General features: G+C 41.2%; 2 protein-coding genes across 2 annotated transcripts in view; one reads left to right on the top strand and one right to left on the bottom strand.

Annotated features, from left to right (window-relative positions):
* Positions 1-365: 365 nt before the first annotated feature.
* Positions 366-4,417, top strand: LOC133122209 (UDP-glucuronosyltransferase 2A1-like). The gene is made up of 2 exons (XM_061232054.1): positions 366-618; positions 2,574-4,417. Exon 2 carries the CDS (start codon positions 2,583-2,585, stop codon positions 4,182-4,184), a length of 1,602 nt encoding a protein of 533 aa, XP_061088038.1. The 5' UTR covers positions 366-618; positions 2,574-2,582; the 3' UTR covers positions 4,185-4,417.
* An 8,990-nt stretch (positions 4,418-13,407) lies between these two features.
* Positions 13,408-22,557, bottom strand: part of LOC133122138 (CD209 antigen-like) — a 29,038-nt gene continuing 19,888 nt past the window's right edge. The window contains exon 6 of the mRNA XM_061231881.1: positions 13,408-14,146. Coding sequence (XP_061087865.1) covers positions 13,978-14,146 — 169 coding nt within the window. The 3' untranslated portion in view covers positions 13,408-13,977. The remainder of the gene's footprint in view (positions 14,147-22,557) is intronic.

Here is a 22,557-nt window from a genome sequence, read left to right as displayed (position 1 = left end):
GTTGAGAAATGCATTAAAATAAAGTATTGAAACACAAAAATGTTTTATTGGGCAAAGCAAATTCCAGTTTAATTTTCCACTTACTGCAACATTTGTAATGCTGCAATAAGTGGAAAAAGAGCTTAGGAACATTCTCTGTGCATTTTCAGTGGAAAGACATTATCTTATGTCAGAGCACTCCTTATGTGAAAGCAAGAGTAATCTCAGTAATAGGGGAAGGAAGAAAAGTTAAGGTTTCATTTCTTTATTGTAGTAAGAGGAATCCTTCACTCCTCCTACAGTATCAGGCTTTTGCAGATTTTCTTATCTTCGGAAACTGACCATCTGTATGTCTTCTGAGAAAATGTTTGTTTTGTTTTTGGGCAGAGGGAAAAGGAAGGGGCGGAACTGTGGGTGGACGCTGGTGTTGGCGTAGAGGCAGTCACTTGTGAATGGTTTGCCTTGCTCACATCTGTTGTCCATTTTGAAATGCCAGTTTTTTTCCATTTGTGTAATCTCTTGCACATTCCACAGCGATTGCTCAGGCTTGGAGAACAAAACCTGTTCTGCAAAAACGGCAGCGTCTGCAAAGCTAAAGGGGCTCAAAGCACATAACTGTTGTGAATCTGGTGACTCAAGGTACAGTTTTTAACTTTTTAAACAGTGTTGTAATAGTATACATGCACAATATGCAATGATGCCAAAGTTTTTCTGTGAAGTACAAAATCCAGACCTGCAGAAAGTCCTGTGGTAGATACTGTGGATTAGTTTTGTATTAACTATTAACTTGTTTGCAAGGTTGAAGGTTGTTTTTCCCCCTCCGTCATTCATGAACAGGACGTTTGTTTCCTTGCTAGAGTGGTCACATGACATTTATGGCCCACTGGGGAAACACTTCTGTACTTCAGAGTTAAGAATCTGCCCATTCCTTCTTTTCTGCTGCCTTCCATAAGGTTTCACATCACATCTCAGTTTGTGCTAACAGTTTTTAAACTCAAGAATATTCGGTTTGCTGTTTCTCTCACATGGAAAATGTAATACTATAAGCTAAAGTAAAGGCTTGCTACTGGGAGTACTTTTGTGTATCCTTGTGACACCTACCACCACCACCTACATTCGTGCCCCTCTAACTTTTAACAATTCCAACATTCTACTCTCCTTTGCTTGATTTTCTTTTGCTTAAAGGGTACCTGTACCGAAAATGAGCATATGCCTAGATCTGCTTAATATATCATAAATATTCCCATTCTCGTAAGCTAAATAAGTCACGCATAATGACATATTTAATGTTAGGTTTCATGTTTTTGTGTGCATGGTATTCTGTTCTTGTTATTAGCACTTTGATGGTTATTTCCCCCCATTGTTACCTGTGTATATAAACCCCTTTGTTAGTCTTGTTCGTCGCCAGATTGTTATGTGTTTAGACCGTACTTTCCAGTGTTATTCGATTGATATCTGTTACAACCTGTTTAATTTAGCGTATTCCTTCTGTCTGATTCTGACCTGTAGTAATTCGACCCATTTATGTTTTTCGACTTTTGTTTCTGGATTGTGTTTCTGTTTGATTAGGCCGTTTGTTTTTGACCCATTGCCTGTGACTGCTATCATTCTTTGGATTATCATTGACATATCTGTTTCCTGGAAATCTGACCCATCGCCTGGACTATCGTTTACAAACTGCATTATCCCTGCTGTACCTGATTGCTGACTTTTGACCCTTGCTTGTTCAGCCTGCTTTAAGAAAATAAATACTTTGCTAACCAAAGAACTTTCGTTGTTGTCTCGCTATTGGATCCCCAGTTCTGCGTGCCTGATATTTAATTTCTTTTGTCATTACATGGGTCCCGTAACACTTCAGTGAGCAGACATATTGCCAAACACTTGATGAAGAAGTGATGTCAAGTCGTTGCGGGCCAGGAGACAATATGTGTTCTATGCAATCCTTGCAAGCTAGTGATTGTGATGAAGGTCCCATAATCACCTGAATTGTCTCCTTCTCCACCTGAGCATACTAAATTGGGATAATGCTTCATATAAATAACCAGTTGAAGTTTCTGAATAATTTTTGTCACTCAGAATGATGCCTATATTGAAAATTCTCTGCATGATTTGGCGTATATACTGCACTGTGTTTACATTATTCAGTACAGTATTCGCCAATATGTCCGCTCACTGAACTGTTACGGGACCAACATAGTCCAGTAAAATAAATGAAATATGCTATTATGCATAACTTATTTAGCTTACGAGAATGGGAAAAGTTATTTTTATGATATATTGAACAGATCTATGCATATGCTCATTTTTGGTCCAGGTACACTTTAAAACGATGATAACAGACGGTGGCTACTCTTAAAAAGATGATAGCTCCTCAATGCATTCAGCAGTGATGGTAAATATAACTCTTCAGGAGTGGGGTATTTAGAGCTGTGAATAATAATATTACTAATAATAATAATAATAATAATTACAATAATAATAATAATAATAAAATGCATTAAATCCATTTGCACCATTCAGCAGGATGTTTTCATTTTCAGCTAATGTCTAACAGGGAGAAATGTCTTTGACATATATTTTTATCTTTCATATAGAGGGAAGCTATGAGAAACATTACATGGGTCAAATGTGCAGCCCTTATCATCTCTGTCCTTGTCAATGTCCTGGGTTCGCATGGGGGGAAGATCCTGGTATTCCCAGTGGATGGCAGCCACTGGATCAACATGAATCTCTTAATTGAGGGACTCCATGCCAGGCACCACAACATCACTGTGGTACGGTCTGTTAGCAGCTGGTATGTCAAGGAAAAGTGTCCCCACTACACCTCCATCACTGTCCATCTTCCAGAGGTCATCAGCATTGAGGACCAGGACTTCTTTGTGTCCTTTCTCAGCAGAATTATGGAGATCCAGCGGGGAGGGGCATCTGTCCTGGCCTTTATCTCCTTCTACTGGGAAATGTTGACCAAACTGTCAAACATGCACAGGCAAGCTAGTCAGCTTGCAGTGGAGATGTTCAAGAACCAACAGCTCATGCAGAGCCTCCAGGACACTCAGTTTGACCTGGTTCTTATGGATCCAGGTCTTCCAGCAGGGCTCCTGATAGCACACAAGCTGCATCTTCCCACAGTCTTCAATGTCCGCTGGATCACCAGTGGGGAGGGACATTTTATAGTCGCACCCTCCCCAGTCTCATATGTTCCTACTTCTTTATGTACAGTCTCAGACAAAATGATCTTCACTCAAAGAGCAAAAAATATGTTCCACTACTTCCTCAACATCTGCATCGACACATTTGTAGTTTGTCCACATTACAATAGACTGTGTGCTCAGTACTTTGGACCAGATATTAACTTCTACCATCTCCTCCAGTCCATTGACGTTTGGCTTATGAGGGTGGATTTTGTCTTTGAGTTCCCTCGCCCAACAATGCCTAATATTGTCTACATTGGTGGGTTCCAGTGCAAGCCATCCAAGGCTCTGCCACCAGACCTGGAGGAGTTTGTGCAGAGCTCTGGAGACCATGGGGTAGTTATCATGTCCCTGGGGACACTCGTTAAAGGCCTGCCTGTTGGAATTACATCAGAGATTGCTGCTGCATTTGCCCAGATCCCCCAAAAAGTAATCTGGAGGCACCTTGGGGAGAAGCCCCAGAACCTGGGAAATAATACACTGCTGGTGCAGTGGCTGCCCCAGAATGACCTCCTGGGCCATCCTAAGGTCAAGGCCTTTGTGGCCCATGGAGGGACCAATGGCATTTATGAGGCTATCTACCACAGCATACCAGTGCTGGGCTTGCCATTGCTTTTTGACCAGTTTGAGAACGTTTTGAGGTTGGAAGTACGAGGGGCAGCGAAAGTGCTGGATGTGACAAAGATTACCAGCCAGGGCTTTCTGCAGGCCTTGCAAGATGTTCTCCAGGATCCCTCATATCAAAGCAATATGCAAAAACTCTCCAGACTCCACCGAGACAAGCCCCTTCCCCCTTTGGACAGTGCCTTCTTCTGGATTGAGTTTGTCATGAGGCACAAAGGAGCGGCCCACCTGCGCACTGAGTCCTACAAGATGCCCTGGTATGCCTACCACTCGTTGGATGTGATCGGCTTTCTCATAGTCGCAGTGTTGGCTGTACTGGCCACAGTGGCAACCATGTTCCATTTACTGTGCTGCAGGTTGTGCAGGAGAAGAAAATTAAAGCAAGAATGATCACTGGTGTCAGAGAAAATCACATACAGTACAATACAAATTGCTGACAGTCAGATATTGCTATATTGAAATAGTGTGCATTTTTGTGAAAAATGTTTAGCCTTGCACAGATTAGTGCATTATGAATGTTTTGTATGGGATTCATGAAATGTACTGTGATGTTAGTTGTTTAAATGTAAATGTTATAGGTTTTATCAGAGAAGCAGTAAAAAAGTGCAGCCTGTTAACACTTATACAGTAGTTTGTGGTCTGATTGATGGGATATGCAGGATTGCTGGCAGGCACACCAAAAGCACACTGTTATTTTGTTACATACTGCCAACCTTCAACTGGAATACATCTGCATTTTGATTAATGCTATGAATATACCGTATAATTTCCAAAGAAATAAGTATGAGAACAGGTGTTATCCCCTTAAGTCTCTCCGGCCCATGGTCATTTTTACCATCCTATTATGTTAAGATTTTATGACCACTTTTATATGTGGGGTCAAATTGAGCCCAATAGTTGAAATAAACACACACATATTGTAATAGAAAAACTTTGATATGCAGTGTGTTGCCTTCTTATTGTCTACCAAATGACTACCATTTTATCCATAAATATCCTCCAGAAATCTGTGAGAAAAATTGACCACAAAGGTTTGGCACCTGTATGGGAAAGTGCCACAATAATCATTCACAAATACATTTTTGAAAAAAGTAAATGTATACATTTACAGAGGGTCAAAATAATGCTGCACAACATATTTGTATGCCAAGTTGGGGATGTGCCAGAGGTAGTTAATACACACACTGACTCACCAACAGCAATTGGCTGCCATGCAAGGCACCAACCAGCTCATCAGGAGGGTTGGGGGTTAGGAGTCTTGCTCAGGGAAACCTCGACACCCCCAGGGTGGGACTGAACCAGCAACTCTCCGACTGCCAGACGACTGCTATTACAGTTGTTGTATCCTTCAATATCTTTATTTACTAATTCTATATATTTATAATAGTTATGGCCTGATGTACTTAACCTTTGTAAAATTAGTTATGGAAATATAATATTCTTAACTAAGCATTGTAATGCTGATGTAACAATAACTATTGCTAATTAAAAGCAATGTACTGTAGTTCTGGAACATTGACAAAAATCGAACTCGAATAATACAATTATCTTTGTGATTTACAAGGTGGCTACGTACAGTTTTTCACACTGAACCAGTTGAGTGTACCTGGACCTGCACTTGTTTACCCTATTTTATTTTCACCTCCATATAGACACGCACTGAGGATGACTGTTTTTCCATATATCAGTCATTTGTGAATACATTTATTGAAATGTGCATCTCTTTTGATTATGTTTTGTACTGCAAATTATTCATAGTGTGAATAATTATTCAGAGAGTGCTTCATTATCTCAAAAAACAAAATCTAAATAGTAACAAATACAGTTTTTAAATATTTTAAGTATTTCTGTATTAAGTATGCATAAATCAGGTTGCATTATAAAATAATGTTTTCACTCATGCTACACCATAAACAGGGTCACACTAATAGTGACTATAAAGGCTAATCTGTGAATGGATTCAGACTACATCGTATTGGGTTATTATGGTGTGTATTAAGCATCAACAAAATTCAAATGCATTGCAATAATTACTATTTATTCAATTTATTCTGAACTCTGAGCTATTGAGTCAGGGTCCTTGTTATCAATAATTCCCTGACCTAATGGCCAATAAATGTTTTAGTCTCATCGCATATCTCCTCCCATAGTTGCATGAGATTTTTCTCCTTCCTTTTCCAATACAATCCAATCCAATGTGGGTGGTACATTTCCGTAGGGGTTGATGTGGGAGGTGGGGTTGTGAGGCAGTCCAGACCACAGCCATGCAATCCTGAAATTGTTTGTCAGACTTGAAATATATGTTGTTGCTATTTACATGTGTAGTGCATGATAATGTGTGGTTATTTTGACTTGTAGTCACTTTCCAGTCAATTTAAAGTGAAGATAAAATCATACTTTTTTATGACATACCTTTAAAATAAAATAACGTATTAACTGATTCTGTATCTTTTTACTCCTGCACTGGGTTTGTGGGCCTTTGTCTTGTATTTTATTGCCTACTGTAACTAAATACTGGTTTACCTCAGAATTTGCCCCTGTAATATGTAATTGAGGTTATTAAAAAAAATTGTTTCAAGATGCAGAATTGACACAGACCTGTATTCAACAAATATTTTTTCTAAACATCGGGCCACGTCCAAAAACCACACCAATTTTCTTGCTTTTAGAATTCTTTCTTCTGTATGAATAACAATATTTTGTGTGAAGCAGGGGGAGCACATGCTCTAAAATAGTGACGGGATCTTACTGAAGGTGCTCAGGGAGATGGGTGGCTTATTTATAAATTAATGGTCAACTAGGCTATTCATTGTAGCCATGCAATGTATCAGACATGCACCAGTGCATCATCTCCTATGATGGCACGGATTCTGTCGCCGTATCTGTAACGGAGACTCCCCCTTGACCCCACTGCCATTGCGATCATGGTGAGACATTTTCTTCTGTGGTGACACAAACAATTTCTTCTTAATTTCAGTGATGGTTTGAGCCTCACTGCATTAGCAGCATTATTTACCCATTCATTGGCTTTTGGAGGTCCCTTAACTCCACCGTTCATTTATCAATCTCAAAGTGTTTATTTGTGTTATTGTCCAGGAAGTGACTAACCTATTGTTTATTTTTCTTTCATTATTTTTGGCAGATCATTCTATTTTAGGGTCTTTGGTTTGGGGAAGTGCAGATCTTTTTTATGTAGTTCCATCCACATTTTTGTTGCTGTGAGCACTGTCACTGTGTTTAATTTGAAGTGAGCTCTTCAAAGTTATCAGGAAAGTTTTCTCCGCTTGAATTTCAGTTTTGTTCATAGGTAATTCAGAGGTGGCGGACGTTCACATATTTCGTGTCGGTTTTATGTTCATGTGCCTAAGGACCAAACAAGTCAGGACTACATTTTATGTTAAGTAGTCGTAAAAAAGAGCACGCATTTTAAAAACCATACACCCCCTGGATGAAATTCCCATACAAAGTTCTCAATTAGGAAAGGGAAAAGTTGAATTACTTCTGGTGTAAAGGTCCACTGCTTTGGAGCATAAATTATTCCCACGTGGAGCATAACTTATTACCATGTGGAATCTTAATAAAGAATAGAAATATGATAGATTTCTCAAGCATATTATTCTGCACAATTAGTTTAAAGTTAGAAAATGTTGAATTCTTCAACATAAAAAGTGTGTCCTCTTCAATGTTACAAATAGACATTCATTTACCTAGTAAGGTGACTTGCTTGCTAGTTGCTTGAATGATTATTTCTTTAAAAAACAGGCTGGCTATTGTGCTTGCTAGCCAAATAAAAAATGTAGTGATAAACTGGTTAATGAGTGTATTCCTTGGTGAAACTGCTGCTATGTGATTTCTCTTTCTTTGGCGCTTCAGCACACACTTTTTTATTTTTCAATAACCGTCAAAAGCATGTTGGTGCATATTTGCCGAACAGTTTTTTTTTACTATTATTTTGTTCCACTGTTGGGTCAAGCTACCCAGCTCAGTCAATCTGTGATATTAGATTGCATTTCTTCTTTGCAGACTATTAGTGTACAAAGATAATTATCTGCAATGCCTGAACACGATGAATCATCAGAAGATATACTGCACAGTACATGACCAACAAGTACTTACAAAGACTGACATCTGTACGAGACCATACTTGCCAAAATGCCAGCGGACATCTTGCTGCTGTACTGTACAAGGTGCATTATCAAATTTCAGAAGATAACTTTTCCATGGTGTCGCATGCTCAAGTATAATGTGAATTCACCCTTAGACTTACTGTATGTGGATAGGTGCATATAGGTTGGAGCCATTTGGGAAGTTCCGTGAACTAATATTTATACTTGTAGCTTTGGTATAATTGAAGTAATCAACCAAATACTGGATTGTCCATTAGCTGTTGTTCTTGAAAAGATATCAGTGCACTAACATGTGTAGGGGAGCTGGTGCAGACACTTCAGATCAAGTTTAAAACTGGGGAATCCACATCACATCCGGACTGCAATGATTTCTGAGCCATGTGGTGCTCAAAACAAAATACACCCCTATCCACAGGAAATCTTAAATCAATGCACTCGCCAAAATAAAGTGATAGTGGAGGTACATTTTTGTTCTTCAAGGATTACATTTACAAAATGTACCCTGACAGTACAGTCATGTTCTCTTTGGGAACAAAAGAGTAGGTGTACCAAGCAAAAAAGCAGCCATCTGGCAGTTGGCGGGTTGCCAGTTTGATCCTGCCCTGGGTGTGCCGAAGTGTCCCTGAGCAAGACACCTAACCTCCTTGCATGGCAACCAATCGCCGTTGGTGTGTGAGTGTGTGTGTGGATCGGTCAATGAGAAGCATTCATTTTACAGCACTTTGGATAAAGGTGCTATATAAATGTAGGCATTTACCCATAGGGCACCACCCTAGAGACAAGCATTTGTACCTTTTTAGAGAGTGTGAGAGTCGATACATGTCTGGGTTGTTTTGAGTATATTTGTGTGAGCTTTGCACATTTAATTTCTGCCCATTCCTTCATGCAAATGTTCTCCAACTCTGCCAAGTTAGACAGAGCGTGTCAGTGGACAGACATTTTCAGGTCATAACAGAGATTTTCAATGGGATTTAATTCTATGCTTTGGCTGGGCCATTCCAGAATACTGATTGTTTGAAGCCATTGCTTTGTAGTTTATAGTTGTCATATGCTTTTGAACATTAATATTTGCCTTTCATTTTTGGAATGACAGATTCTCATGAAGCATATATAATATATAATATTTAGCTCCATCTATCTTCTACTTTGAGAGAAACAAGCTTCCATGTCCCTCCTGATAAGCAACCCCATAGCATGATGCTGCCACCACGTGTGATGGCAGGGATGGTGTCACATAGACTATGGTTTGCGCCAAACATAGTGCTTTGTTTTCATGCCAAGTTTCTGTCTCATCAGACCACAAAATCTTTTTCAGAAGGTCTCTGGGCCTGTCCCATGGCTTCTGGAATACTCATGGCATGACATTTCTCAGAAGTAGCATCCGTGAAGCCACTCTCCCAGAGGCAAATCTGTGAGTTGAGAGATTGGTGATACAAGGCCAATGGGATTAACAAGAACAAGGATCATCTCACATAGCTGTTACCTGATTGGGTAGACTTCGGTTTATTGTTATTTTTTTATTTTTATTTTTTTTTAATTTTTTTTGCAAAACATAATAATCCGTAGACCATTGATATACTTCCGTCCCGTGTTGCTGGTGGTGTCGACATTCGTGCCTTCATCATACAGTGGCAGGAGTTGGCCAGGCTTGACGCGCCGGGATGGCTTGTACCCAACCTATTGCTAGGAAATGTCTGGCCCCATGTGGCGTGGGGCTGTAATCCTTTGCCTGGAGGAATTTAAGCGTGGGAAGGGGACTAACAGACCAACTCCACCGACTGCTTGGGCCAATCACCCACCCAGCCGTAAAAATGATTACAGAAACCGAAACCAGAATAAACGAATCCCACTCGAATCAGGCATGCCACCCTACCAGTAGGAGACGAATGAGTTACTTGGGCCAAACCCTGATAGAAGCCCAAGGGAGGAAAGGCCTGCTCCGGTTCAAGTCCAAGACCAGAATAGGATGCTGGAATGTGAGAACTCTACATCAAGCAGGAAAGTTAGCACAACTAGCAAAGGAGATGAGAAGATATAATGTCAGTGTAATAGGAGTTAGCGAGTGTAGATGGAACACCTTTGGGGAAGTCACCACAGCCACAGGAGAGAGGTTTCTGTATTCGGGGAAGGAGAACGAAGAGGATCCACACATGCAGGGTGTGGGCCTAATTCTCTCTAAAGATGCAGCAAGAAGCCTCCTTGATTGGGAACCAGTTTCAGAACGGATAATCACTGCCAGGTTTTTATCCAAGGGTCGAAACATCACCATCATTCAGTGCTATGCACTGACAAACACTCAGCTGAAACTGAAGAAAAGGAGAAGTTCTACCAACAACTGCAAGCACAAGTGCAGAAGACCCCAAGGAGAGACATCCAGATAGTCATGGGAGATATGAATGCCAAGGTTGGAAGGGACAACGGGCACTGGAAGAACACCATGGGAACAGAAGGTCTCGGAGAAATGAACGAGAATGGAACTCTCTTTGCGGACTTCTGCACTTTTAATGAACTAACCATCGGAGGGACTTTATTCCCACACAAGCCCACACACAAAGCTACGTGGATCTCTCCTGATCTAAACACAGAGAACCAGATCGACCACATAGCAGTAACAAGAAAATGGAGAAAACTACTCTTAGATGTTAGGGTAAAGAGGGGATCAGACATCGACTCTGACCACCACCTTCTGATAGGAGAGTTTAGACTCAAACTAGCTGTAAGGACAAGGGAAGAAAGTAGGGCACAGAGAAGATTTAACATCAGAAAACTAAGGGATCATCAGGTTAGGCAGGAAGCAGGGCTTACACTTAAAAAACAATTCCAAACACTAGCAGAAACAGGAGATGTTGAGGAACAGTGGGGAAGCTGCAAGAAGGCCTTTATTGACACTTGTGAACAGGTTTTCGGCTATAGGAAAGGTGAAAGAAAAGACTGGATTGCAGATGACACCTGGCAAGACATAGAGGAAAGGAAGAACCTTAAAAACAAGTGCAATAGGGAACCAGATATGACAAAGAAAGAAAAATGGAGGCAAGAATACTTACAAAAGAGCAGGGTAGTGAAGAAGAAGACGAGAAGGGACAAGAGGAGATATGTGGACAACCTAGCATGTGAGGCAGAAGTAGCAGCTGGACAGAGGAACATGAAAGATCTTTACAGAATCACAAGACAACTAGCGGGGAAGAACAGAATCATTAGCCGACCAGTGAAGAATAAACAGGGACAACTCATCACACAGGAAGCCCAGCAGCTGGACCGCTGGAGGGAACACTTCCAAGAGCTCCTAAATAGACCTCCCCCAGAAATAACACCAGAGATCAGCAGTGTACCATTGGAAGCCCTGAAGGTCAACTGTGGGAGGATCTCAAAGGAGGAAATAACCAGAGCCATCAAAAAGATGAAGGCTGGAAAGGCACCAGGAGTTGACAACATCCCCCCTGATATTCTGAAAGCTGATCCCAAAGCAACCACAGAGGTTCTATACCATCTCCTCAACAAGATCTGGGATACAGAGGTAATCCCAATAGAGTGGAAAACAGGCTTAATGGTCACCATTCCTAAAAGAGGAAACCTCAGTGAATGAAGCAACTGGAGAGGCATAATGCTCCTGTCCATCCCTAGCAAGGTTCTCTGCTGGATTATCCTAGATAGGATACAAGCAGCCTTAGACGAACAGCTGAGAAAAGAGCAAGCAGGTTTTAGGAAGGATAAGTCATGCACAGACCATATTGCTACTTTGAGAATTATCATCGAGCAGTGTGTTGAGTGGCAAAACTCCCTGTACATAAACTTTGTGGACTTTGAAAAAGCCTTTGATAGCCTGGATAGGGAAGTACTTTGGAATCTCCTAGGTCACTATGGCCTTCCCTCTAAGATCATCAATCTAATAAAGAACATGTACCAAGATTTCAATGGCCAGGTGATCTGCAAAGGTAAACTGTCAGACACCTTTGCCATCACAACAGGGGTGCGGCAGGGTTGTCTTCTTTCTCCTTTGATTTTCCTCATTGCCATTGACTGGATCATGCGAAGAACAACTGAAAAGCAACGGACAGGAATCCAGTGGACCTTGTTTATCCAGCTCGAGGACCTGGATTTCGCAGACGACCTGGCACTAGTCTCTGAAAACCACATGCACATGCAACAGAAGACAGATAGGTTACAGTGACCAGCTTGGACTCAAGATCAACACCGGAAAAACCAAGACCATGAGGTTAAATCCGAAAACACATGATCCAATTACACTCAGGGGAGAGGCCATAGAGGACGTGGAGCACTTCACCTACCTAGGGAGTAACATCAGCAGGGATGGAGGAGCAGATAGAGACATAGAGGCACGCATCAGCAAAGCACAGGTAGCATTCAAGATACTCAGGCCAATCTGGTTGTCCAAGCAACTCTCCAACACCAAGCTACGGATCTTCAATACCAATGTGAAGACTGTCCTGCTCTACGGCTCTGAAACGTGGAAGATTACCGAGTGCCTCACAAGCAAGATCCGGGTGTTTGTCAACAAATGCCTGCGTTACATCCTCAAGCTGTGGTGGCCCATCAAAACCACAAATGAAGAGCTGTGGAGGATGACAAACCAGGACAGCATAGCTACCACCATCAAAAGGAGAAAGTGGAACTGGATAGGGCATACCCTTAGGAAGGCCCCAAATAACATCACCAGACAGGCCTTGGACTACAACCCGCAGGGGAAGAGGAAAGCCGGTAGGCCGAGAAACACCTGGAGACGTTCCACACTCCAAGACCTGAGGAACATCCGAGTGAGCTGGCAAGAAGCTAAGGCCCTGGCCCAGAAGAGAGTGAGATGGAGAGCTCTGGTGGACGCCCTATGCCCCTCAACGGGGTAAAGAGGATTAAGTCAAGTAAGTCATTGATATACTTAATTTTTTTACTCCTAAACAGTCCAAAATATGCTTCTGAAAATATTTTAGGCAAGAAATAAGCAATGCAGTTGCTGAATTTTGGTTCATATTTCATCTGCAATGCCTAGTTTGAAAGTTTGATTTGTGTTTCTATGTGCCATGCGACCTGCGCTTGCTTTAAGAGATTTAAGTGATTTAAGTGGTTCTTGCATGAGGCCCATTGTTTCATTTTGACATGACACAGTTACTAAGAAAGTAGGGAACAAAATCATTTTATTCTGGACAAAGCAATTGTTTTTTAATTTAGTGAGCCTAAAGAGAGACAGTGTGATGTAAACTGGCATAGTGTGGGAGAGAAACATTTTGAAATGGACCATGAATCACAAAATCCACTGCTGATTGCTTATATCCAAATAAAATAAATGGCAATAACATGAGACCAAAATATGCAATCATACACATAAGTTTCATGGCATTCATACCTTTTATCAACTATTTCCTGACTTGGCTGCATTTTTGATAAATATGATAAATGTCAACATAAAAAATAGACTTTCATCTGTAGCATGTAATATAGGTAATATAGGTAATGGTGCCAAACATTAGTCGTACTGAAATTTCCACAAGCTTTATTGAAACTGCAGTTCCCACAATACACCCTCGCAATCCAATATAGAATGTAAAAAATATGGTACACCAATTAAATTAAGAAAAAAGAACATGCATTGAATTTAACTGATCAACACAATCCTATGGCTGATGTTCATTATGTAGCATTTGATCACATATATATATATATATAAAATTAAATCATGCCATTGAGTGAACACAGCCTTCAAAATGAAAAGAAATTAAAAAGAGAAGCTTCATGGAAATGTTAACATTTTGGAAATACTAATTAAATGCTTACTGTTTATATTGTAATAGACACCCCTACCATCCATGTCTCATATCACTTTTATTGTGATTTGACACAAAAAATAGTCTGCTTGCAGAATCATGCTAATTGCAAGCTCAATATATAGATCATTGGGCAAATCCTTGGCTATTAAGGAATGAAACGTGGAGGAATAAAAGGATTAGCCTAGACCTATTCTTAATTCAACTTTGTTGAAGCATATTTGGATTTTAAAATGCTATCAGAAAAAGCAAAAGATCAGAACTCTATCAGCTTCTGTTAGTTTAAACACTTTTCTCACAGATTGCGCTATAGGCTGTCTCACATGGTCCATCCATCCAGGAGTTTAGTTCATAAGTGCTAGTGTCTAGATGTCCACAGTCTTCACCCAGAGAGTTAATTGCCTTCCAGTCATCAGGCTCATCCATTTCATTAGTCCGATTAAGCCAGAACCTGAGGATATATATACCAGCAGTTATTGTTTTCAATGTCACGGAAACATACATTGTGTTAAAGGCTGATGCAAACTAATGAGGATGCTGATTTTGTTTACTGCCAAATTTTGTGAATTGATACTGCTAAACTAAAAAAAAATGTCTCCAAATAATGGTCCAGCTCTTCATGCATCTCTTGCTTCCAGGAGGACATAGGTGCAATAATTAAAACTTCAATTTCTGATATAATCAGGCTAAAGAGAGTAAATAATCTGTAACTGTAATAAGACAAATTGGCAAAAGGTTCATTACTATAGGATTGCAGCATACACATCCTCAGGGCCGAGTTTGAAAACCACTGGCCTAAGTTACCCACAGCAGCAGGTAACTTTCAAAATAATAATGAGGTACAGTAGTGCTAGAAAGTTTGTGAACCCTTTAAAATGTTCTGTATATCTGCATAAATTGCATAATATTGCATAATCTGCATAATATCTTCAAAAATGTGATAACAGTCCTAAAATTTGAACCCAATTAATCATAAAAACACACCAATGAAAAAAAATTAAAAAAACTTCACTAGCTAAGTCTGGTCTTCACCACACAGCTTTCTGGAAGTGTTCCATGCCTCGATCAAAGGAGATGCATGCTCACCAGGCTGGAAAAGGTTACAAAACCATCTCTAAACAGTCTGGGCTCCACCAATCCACTGTCACACATAGTCTACAAATGGAGGAAATTCAACACCATTGTTACTCTCCCCAGGAGTGGTTGTCCAGCAAAAATCACTCCGGGAGCAAGACGTATAATATTCCAGGAGGTCACAAAGAACCCCAGGGTAACATCTAAGGATCTCTTGCTTCTCTTGCGTTGGCTAATATTGGTGGTCATGAGTCCACCATCAGGCAAACACTGAACAAGCATGGTGTGCATGGCAGGATGGCAAGGAGGAAACCACTGTATAGTGGTATATAGTGGTATGCCTGTGTATAGTGGATGAGCCAGTAGGCTATTGGAAGAATGTTCTGTGGACGGATGAGTCGAAAATAGAACTTTTTGGTTTAAATGAGAAACGTTATGTTTGGCAAAAAAAACCCCACTGCATTCCAACATAAGAACCAAATCCCAACTGGAAAGCACAGCAGTGGCAGTATCATGGTTTGGGGCTGCTTTGCTGCATCGGGACCAGGACAGCTTGCCATCATTGATGGAACTATGAATTCTAGATTGTACCAGCAAATACTGCAGGAGAATGTCAGGGTATCCGTTCGTGAACTGAAGCTCAACCAAAGACGGGTCATGCAGCAAGACGACAGCCCTAAACACACAAGTAGAATGGTTAAAGAAGAAATTCTATGTTTTGGAATGGCCGAGTCAAAGTCCAGACCTTAATCCAATAGAAATGTTAGAAAGAGGGCAGTTAATGCACGGAAACCCATGAACATCACTGAGTTGAAGCAGTATTGTAAGGCAGAATGGGCCAAAATTCTTCCAAGCCAGTGGATTTGTGGAGCCCAGACTGTTTAGAGATAGTTTTGTAACCTTTTCCAGCCTGGTGAGCATGTACTTGTACTGAGCTCCTCAGGAATCTCCTTTGATCGGACTGATGATCGGACTGATGAGCAGTTACAGAAAACAGTTGCTTGACATTGAAAGCAAGGTTTCACATACTTTTTCCAACCAAGCATTCAATGTTTGTGTAGGAGCCATTTTCCATTTAAATGAGTTTAATGCGTGCTACAGGAGCACAGAGAACTTGGTTTCAATTTAGGATCTTTTATTTTGAAAGAACTCTTATTTTTGTTATTATGAGAAGGCCTTGAGCTTTAAGATGGCCGACACTCACTTTTGATTTTTAGAACACTGAGAACAAAGGAATTAGGAAGACGTAAGAGCACACAGTTCTCTACGGCTATTGAAGACCTTTTGACCCTTTTTTGAATACTTAAATGTCACATTTTCATTATTTGGATCTACTGATTTAACCACTTTCTACTAACCATTTGTTTGAATCATTGGAATCTATTGGAGTTTCCTTTGTTTGCTCTCATCCACCTGCCAACTCACCTGCCTTGCCTGTCTGCCCTGCTTCCCTCTCTACCCCCAACCATCGCATCTTCATCCATAAAGGTACAATTCAATCATTGTAAAGCCAGTCAAAGAAGCTCGATATTACGTCTAAACTTGTGGCTATTTTATGGACATATGCCCTTACATAAGGTAAAGAACTATGCCATCGCTTCTGCTGTTTGAGAACCGAATGCTTTGAATTGTTTGGAAAGCATGGAATCTTTGTTTGACTGCATCTGAAGTGTGAAGCTTTTGGATATTTTGGAATTGAAGATGTTTTTTGATCTTTTGAGCGTTGATTTTTGGAATAGATTCACTATTGGAGTGGCTTATTGTTTGAAACTGGATTTGAAGTGGCCTATTGTATGATTCTGGATTTGAAGTTGACCATCATATTTTGGACACTGCTATTGGAGCGGATTTTGATTTTTTTGTTCATGTTTATGAAGAGAATGAATGTGAAGACACAAATTTTGCCGCCGTGCTGAATTTTGAACTGCTGTTGATTAAGCTTTAAACATGGCTGATGAGAGTGTTAAAGAGCTTTGTGCAACACGCAGAGGAAAACTTGGCGTGTGTACACGTAAAATGAATGAATTAAAGGAATCATTAGAGAGAGAAATTGTTGAAGATATTGAAGCAAGCATTGAACAATTTCATCAGGCATTAAATGAATTCAAAGAATGTCATCAGTCTGTGCAAGAGCTGCTTGAGGGAGAAGAAAAAACAGCTGATAATGAGGACTGGTACCAACCAAGAATGCAAACCTTTGAAACATTTTATGTTACTGACGTAGGAGCATGGAGAGCCAATCAATTCATGCAAGCACAAGCTGCAGTGTCTCATCTTGACAGCATATCTAATTCTGGTAAAGCAGAGCAATCACAGACTGTTGTAAGCCGTGTCTCCAGATCATCATCAGTGTCTTCGGCACGGCTAAAGGCTGAAGCTGAGAAGGCAGCCCTACTGCAACGTACAGCTGCTCTGCAGAAAAAGCATGCTTTGGAAAGGGAAAGAATTGAGGTGCAAAATGCAATAGAAAGAGTCGAACTTGAAACAGAGCTGGCTGCAGCTCAGGCCAAAGTGCAAGTGTTTGAGTGCATTGATGTTGAGGCCACTAATTCTAAATTCACCTCAACAGAACTTTCAGAACTACCAGGCGATGGTATGAATGCTTATCTGGAGAGTCATTATGCAAGAATTCATCCAGAACTCTCACCAGTGCAATATGCCAAGATCTCTGTAGTTCCCAAAACACCGCTGCAAAGAGTTCTGACACAAGATGCAAGGCCAAAGAGGCCTCTACAGCCTGCTCACTCAATCCCATTGAATCCGGCCAATCATAATGCTGCAGGCTCTTCCAGACCACCCATGCCTTCAAGCTCCATTAATAACAACCTGGGTGCGATCGCTGATCTCATTGTGCAGCAACAAAAGTTGACTTCTCTTCCTACTAGAAATGTGACTGTGTTCAACGGTGAACCGCTTAATTTCAAGCCATTCATGCTGGCATTTCAACACTGCATAGAAAATAATACTAACAGTAGCCAAGACCGGCTATATTATCTCGAACAGTACACGTCCGGGCAGCCTAAGGAGCTGGTCAGAAGTTGCCTTCATATGGATGCAGACAGAGGGTATGCAGAGGCAAAAAGGCTACTGGAACATCATTTTGGAGATGAATTTAAAATCACTAATGCGTACTTGGATAAAGCGTTGAATTGGAGCAACATTCCAACAGACAATGGAGAAGCTTTGCAAAGCTATGCTCTTTTCCTGCGTGGATGTTGCAATGTAATGCGTACCTTGTGGTACATGGATGAACTTAACCTTCCATCAAATTTGAGGCTTCTTATCTCTAAGGTGCCATACAAGCTAAGAGAAAAATGGAGAGAATGTGCTTTTGACATTAGGGAACGAACTGGAGCCAGGGCCACATTTGATGATCTTGTCCACTTCCTGGAAAGGCAGGCCAGGATTCTACAAGACCCCATCTTTGGCAATCTCCAAGATGCCACCGCAACCAAACGACCACCCAAAGCAACCATAAGCGTCACCAAGCCCTAAACAGAAGACCAGAGGGAGCAGTTTTGCAACGACAGTGGCAGCAGTGCCACACGACAATGCAGCGCGTTCTACTGCAGAGAACACAGTGCAAGTGTCAAGGGTGTCCATCATGCCAAAACTCTGTCCTGTCTGTAATGATGAACATGATATTGCAGACTGCCAAGAGCTGGTGAGCAAGCCTCATAATGCAATAGTTGATCTTTTGAAGACTAAAGGTATCTGCTTTGGCTGTCTGGTTAAAGGGCACATGAGTCGAAATTGCAAAAACAGACAAACCTGTTCAGTGTGCACAAAACTCCATCCTACTATCTTGCACATACCACAGAACGACATTAAAGGCCAAAATGTTGATTCAGCCAAAGTTTCTGAAAAGATAATAAACAACGGGCTGGTTTCATTGAAGACCAAAGCACTTGACTGTAGTGATAAAGACTGCACTCTCGCAATTGTACCAGTCCAAGTCAAGCTAAGTAATTCAAATCATGTTGTCCAGACATACGCTTTCCTTGATCAGGGGAGTTCGGCAACATTTTGTACTGAACAGCTTAGAAGGAAGTTGAATGCCACAGGAAAGCATAAACAAATTCTTCTGCACACGATGGGGCAAAAGAAACCTATTAACAGCTTGGTGCTCAAGGGCCTCGAAGTGTGTAGTCTGGAAGGAAGTGAATTCATAGACTTACCTGAAGTTTACACTCAACAAGAAATCCCTGCTGGCAAAGAATACATACCCAGACAAGAAGACATCAGGAAATGGTCCTATCTTCAGGATGTGGAAATACCCAACATTGATGCTGAAATTGACCTTCTCATAGGGATGAATGCACCCAAACTGATGGAGCCGTGGAGAATTATCAATAGCCAGGGTAATGGGCCTTTTGCTATAAAGACACTGCTAGGTTGGGTGGTGAATGGTATTCTCCATAATGAGGATGCATGCATCAATCAGCAAGGCCAGAAGCATGTTCATTCACATCGAATATCTGTTGAAAAAATTAGTGAACTCTTAATTCAGCAATACAATCATGATTTCCCAGAGAAGGGCTTTGAGAAAAAGCAGCAAATGTCAGTTGAAGATTGCAGATACACGCAAATAATGGACAGCTCTGCAAAGATAGTTAATGGACACTACCAACTGCCCTTGCCATTCAAGAAGGACGACCCTACAATGCCAAACAACCGTCACCTGGCAGAGCAACGGACCTTGTCATTGAGGAGAAAGTTTCAGAGGAGCATTGACTTTCATAGGGAGTATACAGCCTTCATGGAAGTAGTCCTATCAAGTGGACATGCTGAACTTGTGCCACAAGAGCAGCTGGAAAATGGAAAGGTGTGGTACATACCTCATCATGGCGTGTTTCATCCAAAGAAGGGGAGTTTGCGAGTGGTGTTTGATTGTTCCGCTGCTTATCAGGGAAAATCACCGAATACTGAACTCCTTCAAGGTCCCAATCTTACAAACACCTTAATTGGAGTTTTAGTCCGTTTACGTCTAGGCAAGATCGCCATCATGGCTGACGTGGAGAAGATGTTCCACCAAGTCAAAGTCCCACCTCACCATGTGAACTTCCTGCGCTTCCTTTGGTGGCCTGATGGAGATATCAGCCAGCCACTGAAGGAATATAGGATGGTCGTACATCTTTTTGGTGCAACGTCATCGTCCAGCTGTGCAAGTTATGCTTTGAAGAGGACAGCTGAGGATAACAAAGGGTGCTTCTCAGCTGAGGCAGCTAGCACAATCATGAATAATTTCTATGTAGATGATCTGTTGAAAGCTGTTGATGCAGAGGGCTTTGCCATCAAGCTCTGCAAGGAATTGAAGTTACTCTGTGCAACTGGAGGCTTTAAGTTGACAAAATGGATTAGTAACAACAGAGCTGTCTTGGCCTCCATTCCTGAGTCTGAAAGGGCAAAGGATGTAAAGAATCTTGATCTTGACATAGAAGATTTGCCAGTTGAGCGGGCTCTGGGTGTGCAATGGTGTGTCAAGGAAGATGCCTTCACATTCCAGGTGACAATCAAGGAGCGTCCATGCAGCAGACGTGGAATTCTGTCCATGGCCAGTTCCATATATGACCCACTGGGGTTTCTTGCACCTCTCACCTTCAAGGCAAAATGCATTCTACAGGAGTTATGCAAGCAGAACGTTGGATGGGATGAGGAGTTGCCAGAGACCCACGCCCAAGCCTGGAAGCAATGGTGGCAAGAACTTCCAAAAGTGAGAGAATTCAAGGTCTGTAGATGTTTGGTTCCAGAAAACTTTGGAAGCATCAAGACAGCACAGATGCACCACTTCTGTGATACGAGTGACGTCGGGTATGGGACCGTTACCTACCTGAGGTTGACCAGCAGCAACAAGGCCCATGTCACTTTTCTAATGGGAAAGGCCCGAGTTGCCCCCTTGAAAGTGATGACCACACCACGTATGGAGCTTACTGCTGCAGTTCTGGCAGTACGTATGGACAGAATGCTATCTGAGGAGTTGCACATTGATTTGGATGCATCTCTGTTTTGGACAGATAGCATGACCGTTCTCCGGTATATCCGGAATGAAAGCAGACCTTTGTGGCCAACCGCGTCAATATCATCAGAAGTGCATCAGAGGTGTCTCAGTGGAAGTATATAGGAACAAAATTGAACCCTGCTGATGATGCCTCCCGAGGACTGCATGTCGACACCTTTCTGAAAAGAAAGACTTGGATCAACGGCCCAGACTTCCTAAAGGAACCAACCCATTGCTGGCCAGATCCTCCTTTTGAACTTGTCCTGTCTCCAGATGACCCTGAATTAAGAAAGGGAGTTGTCACTGTGAATGTCACTGTAAAGGAAAACTGTGAGGCTACTACTTACCTTTTCAATCGCTTCTCGGCCTTTTGGCTAAGATCAAGGGTAAGATCCATGATGGTTCATGGATCCCCTTGGGTCTCTGCCTTAGGCCTGGTGCTTAAAAAACCGGCTCTCAAGCCAGGCTTCGGCCTGGCGGTGAGGAGCGATCGGGGGTTTTACTTTTTTTCCCCCTGATTAGCGTAGCGCCCTTCGGGGATTGAATTGGACCCTTCGGGGATTGTATTGGACCCTTCGGGGATTGAATTGTACCCTTCGGGGTCATTGGATTGGACTTATTGATACTGGAATTTGGAAATTGGACTGGGATTGATTTGGATAATGATTTGGACAACGTCGCTGTTGTATATATGTATATAGGATTAGTGTAGATTCAAAAAAAAAAAAAAAAAAATTAACAAAAAATTAAAAAAAAAGAGTCATGTTAATAGTATATGGCTCCTTAGAAATTTTTCATTTTTGATTGTTATAGCTTGCTTCCTGCAGTAGCTATAAGGGACCGGCTATGTAGGAGCCATTTTCCATTTAAATGAGTTTAATGCGTGCTACAGGAGCACAGAGAACTTGGTTTCAATTTAGGATCTTTTATTTTGAAAGAACTCTTATTTTTGTTATTATGAGAAGGCCTTGAGCTTTAAGATGGCTGACACTCACTTTTGATTTTTAGAACACTGAGAACAAAGGAATTAGGAAGACGTAAGAGCACACAGTTCTTTACGGCTATTGAAGACCTTTTGACCCTTTTTTGAATACTTAAATGTCACATTTTCATTATTTGGATCTACTGATTTAACCACTTTCTACTAACCATTTGTTTGAATCATTGGAATCTATTGGAGTTTCCTTTGTTTGCTCTCATCCACCTGCCAACTCACCTGCCTTGCCTGTCTGCCCTGCTTCCCTCTCTACCCCCAACCATCGCATCTTCATCCATAAAGGTACAATTCAATCATTGTAAAGCCAGTCAAAGAAGCTCGATATTACGTCTAAACTTGTGGCTATGTTATGGACAAATTTGAAAATATGCCCTTACAGTTTGATTATTTTGCTCAATAAATAAATTATAAAGGAATAATATTGTACTGGGTTCACTTTATTAAGTTTTAGGACTTAGATTAAGATGTGATCACACTTTAGATTAAATGAATGCAGATATACAGAAAATTCTAGAGGGTTCACTAATTTCTAGCACCACTGTATCTCAGTGGGGCCCATCAAAAACTCCACACCAATCCCCTTGAAATCCGCTTGTCTACTCATTCAATTGATGGGAATCAGATCTAAAACAGGTCCAGAATGACAGCAATTGAGCAGTATGCACAATGCACAAAACCCACTTCAAAAAATAAACAATATGATAACTGAGAAACAGAAAATGCTGAAAAATACTGTACTTTATTAATGTTTCAATGGAACCAACCAAAATCAAACATTCATTTAATAAAAAAT

The sequence above is a fragment of the Conger conger genome, chromosome 2 (assembly GCF_963514075.1).
Source record: "Conger conger chromosome 2, fConCon1.1, whole genome shotgun sequence".
In the NCBI taxonomy this organism is placed as follows: domain Eukaryota; kingdom Metazoa; phylum Chordata; class Actinopteri; order Anguilliformes; family Congridae; genus Conger; species Conger conger.
This window is presented reverse-complemented; position numbering and strand designations above follow the sequence as displayed.

Coding starts and splice junctions, on each gene's coding strand:
- LOC133122209 (XM_061232054.1), top strand. CDS start 2,583: ATGAGAAACATTACATGGGTCAAATGTGCAGCCCTTATCATCTCTGTC.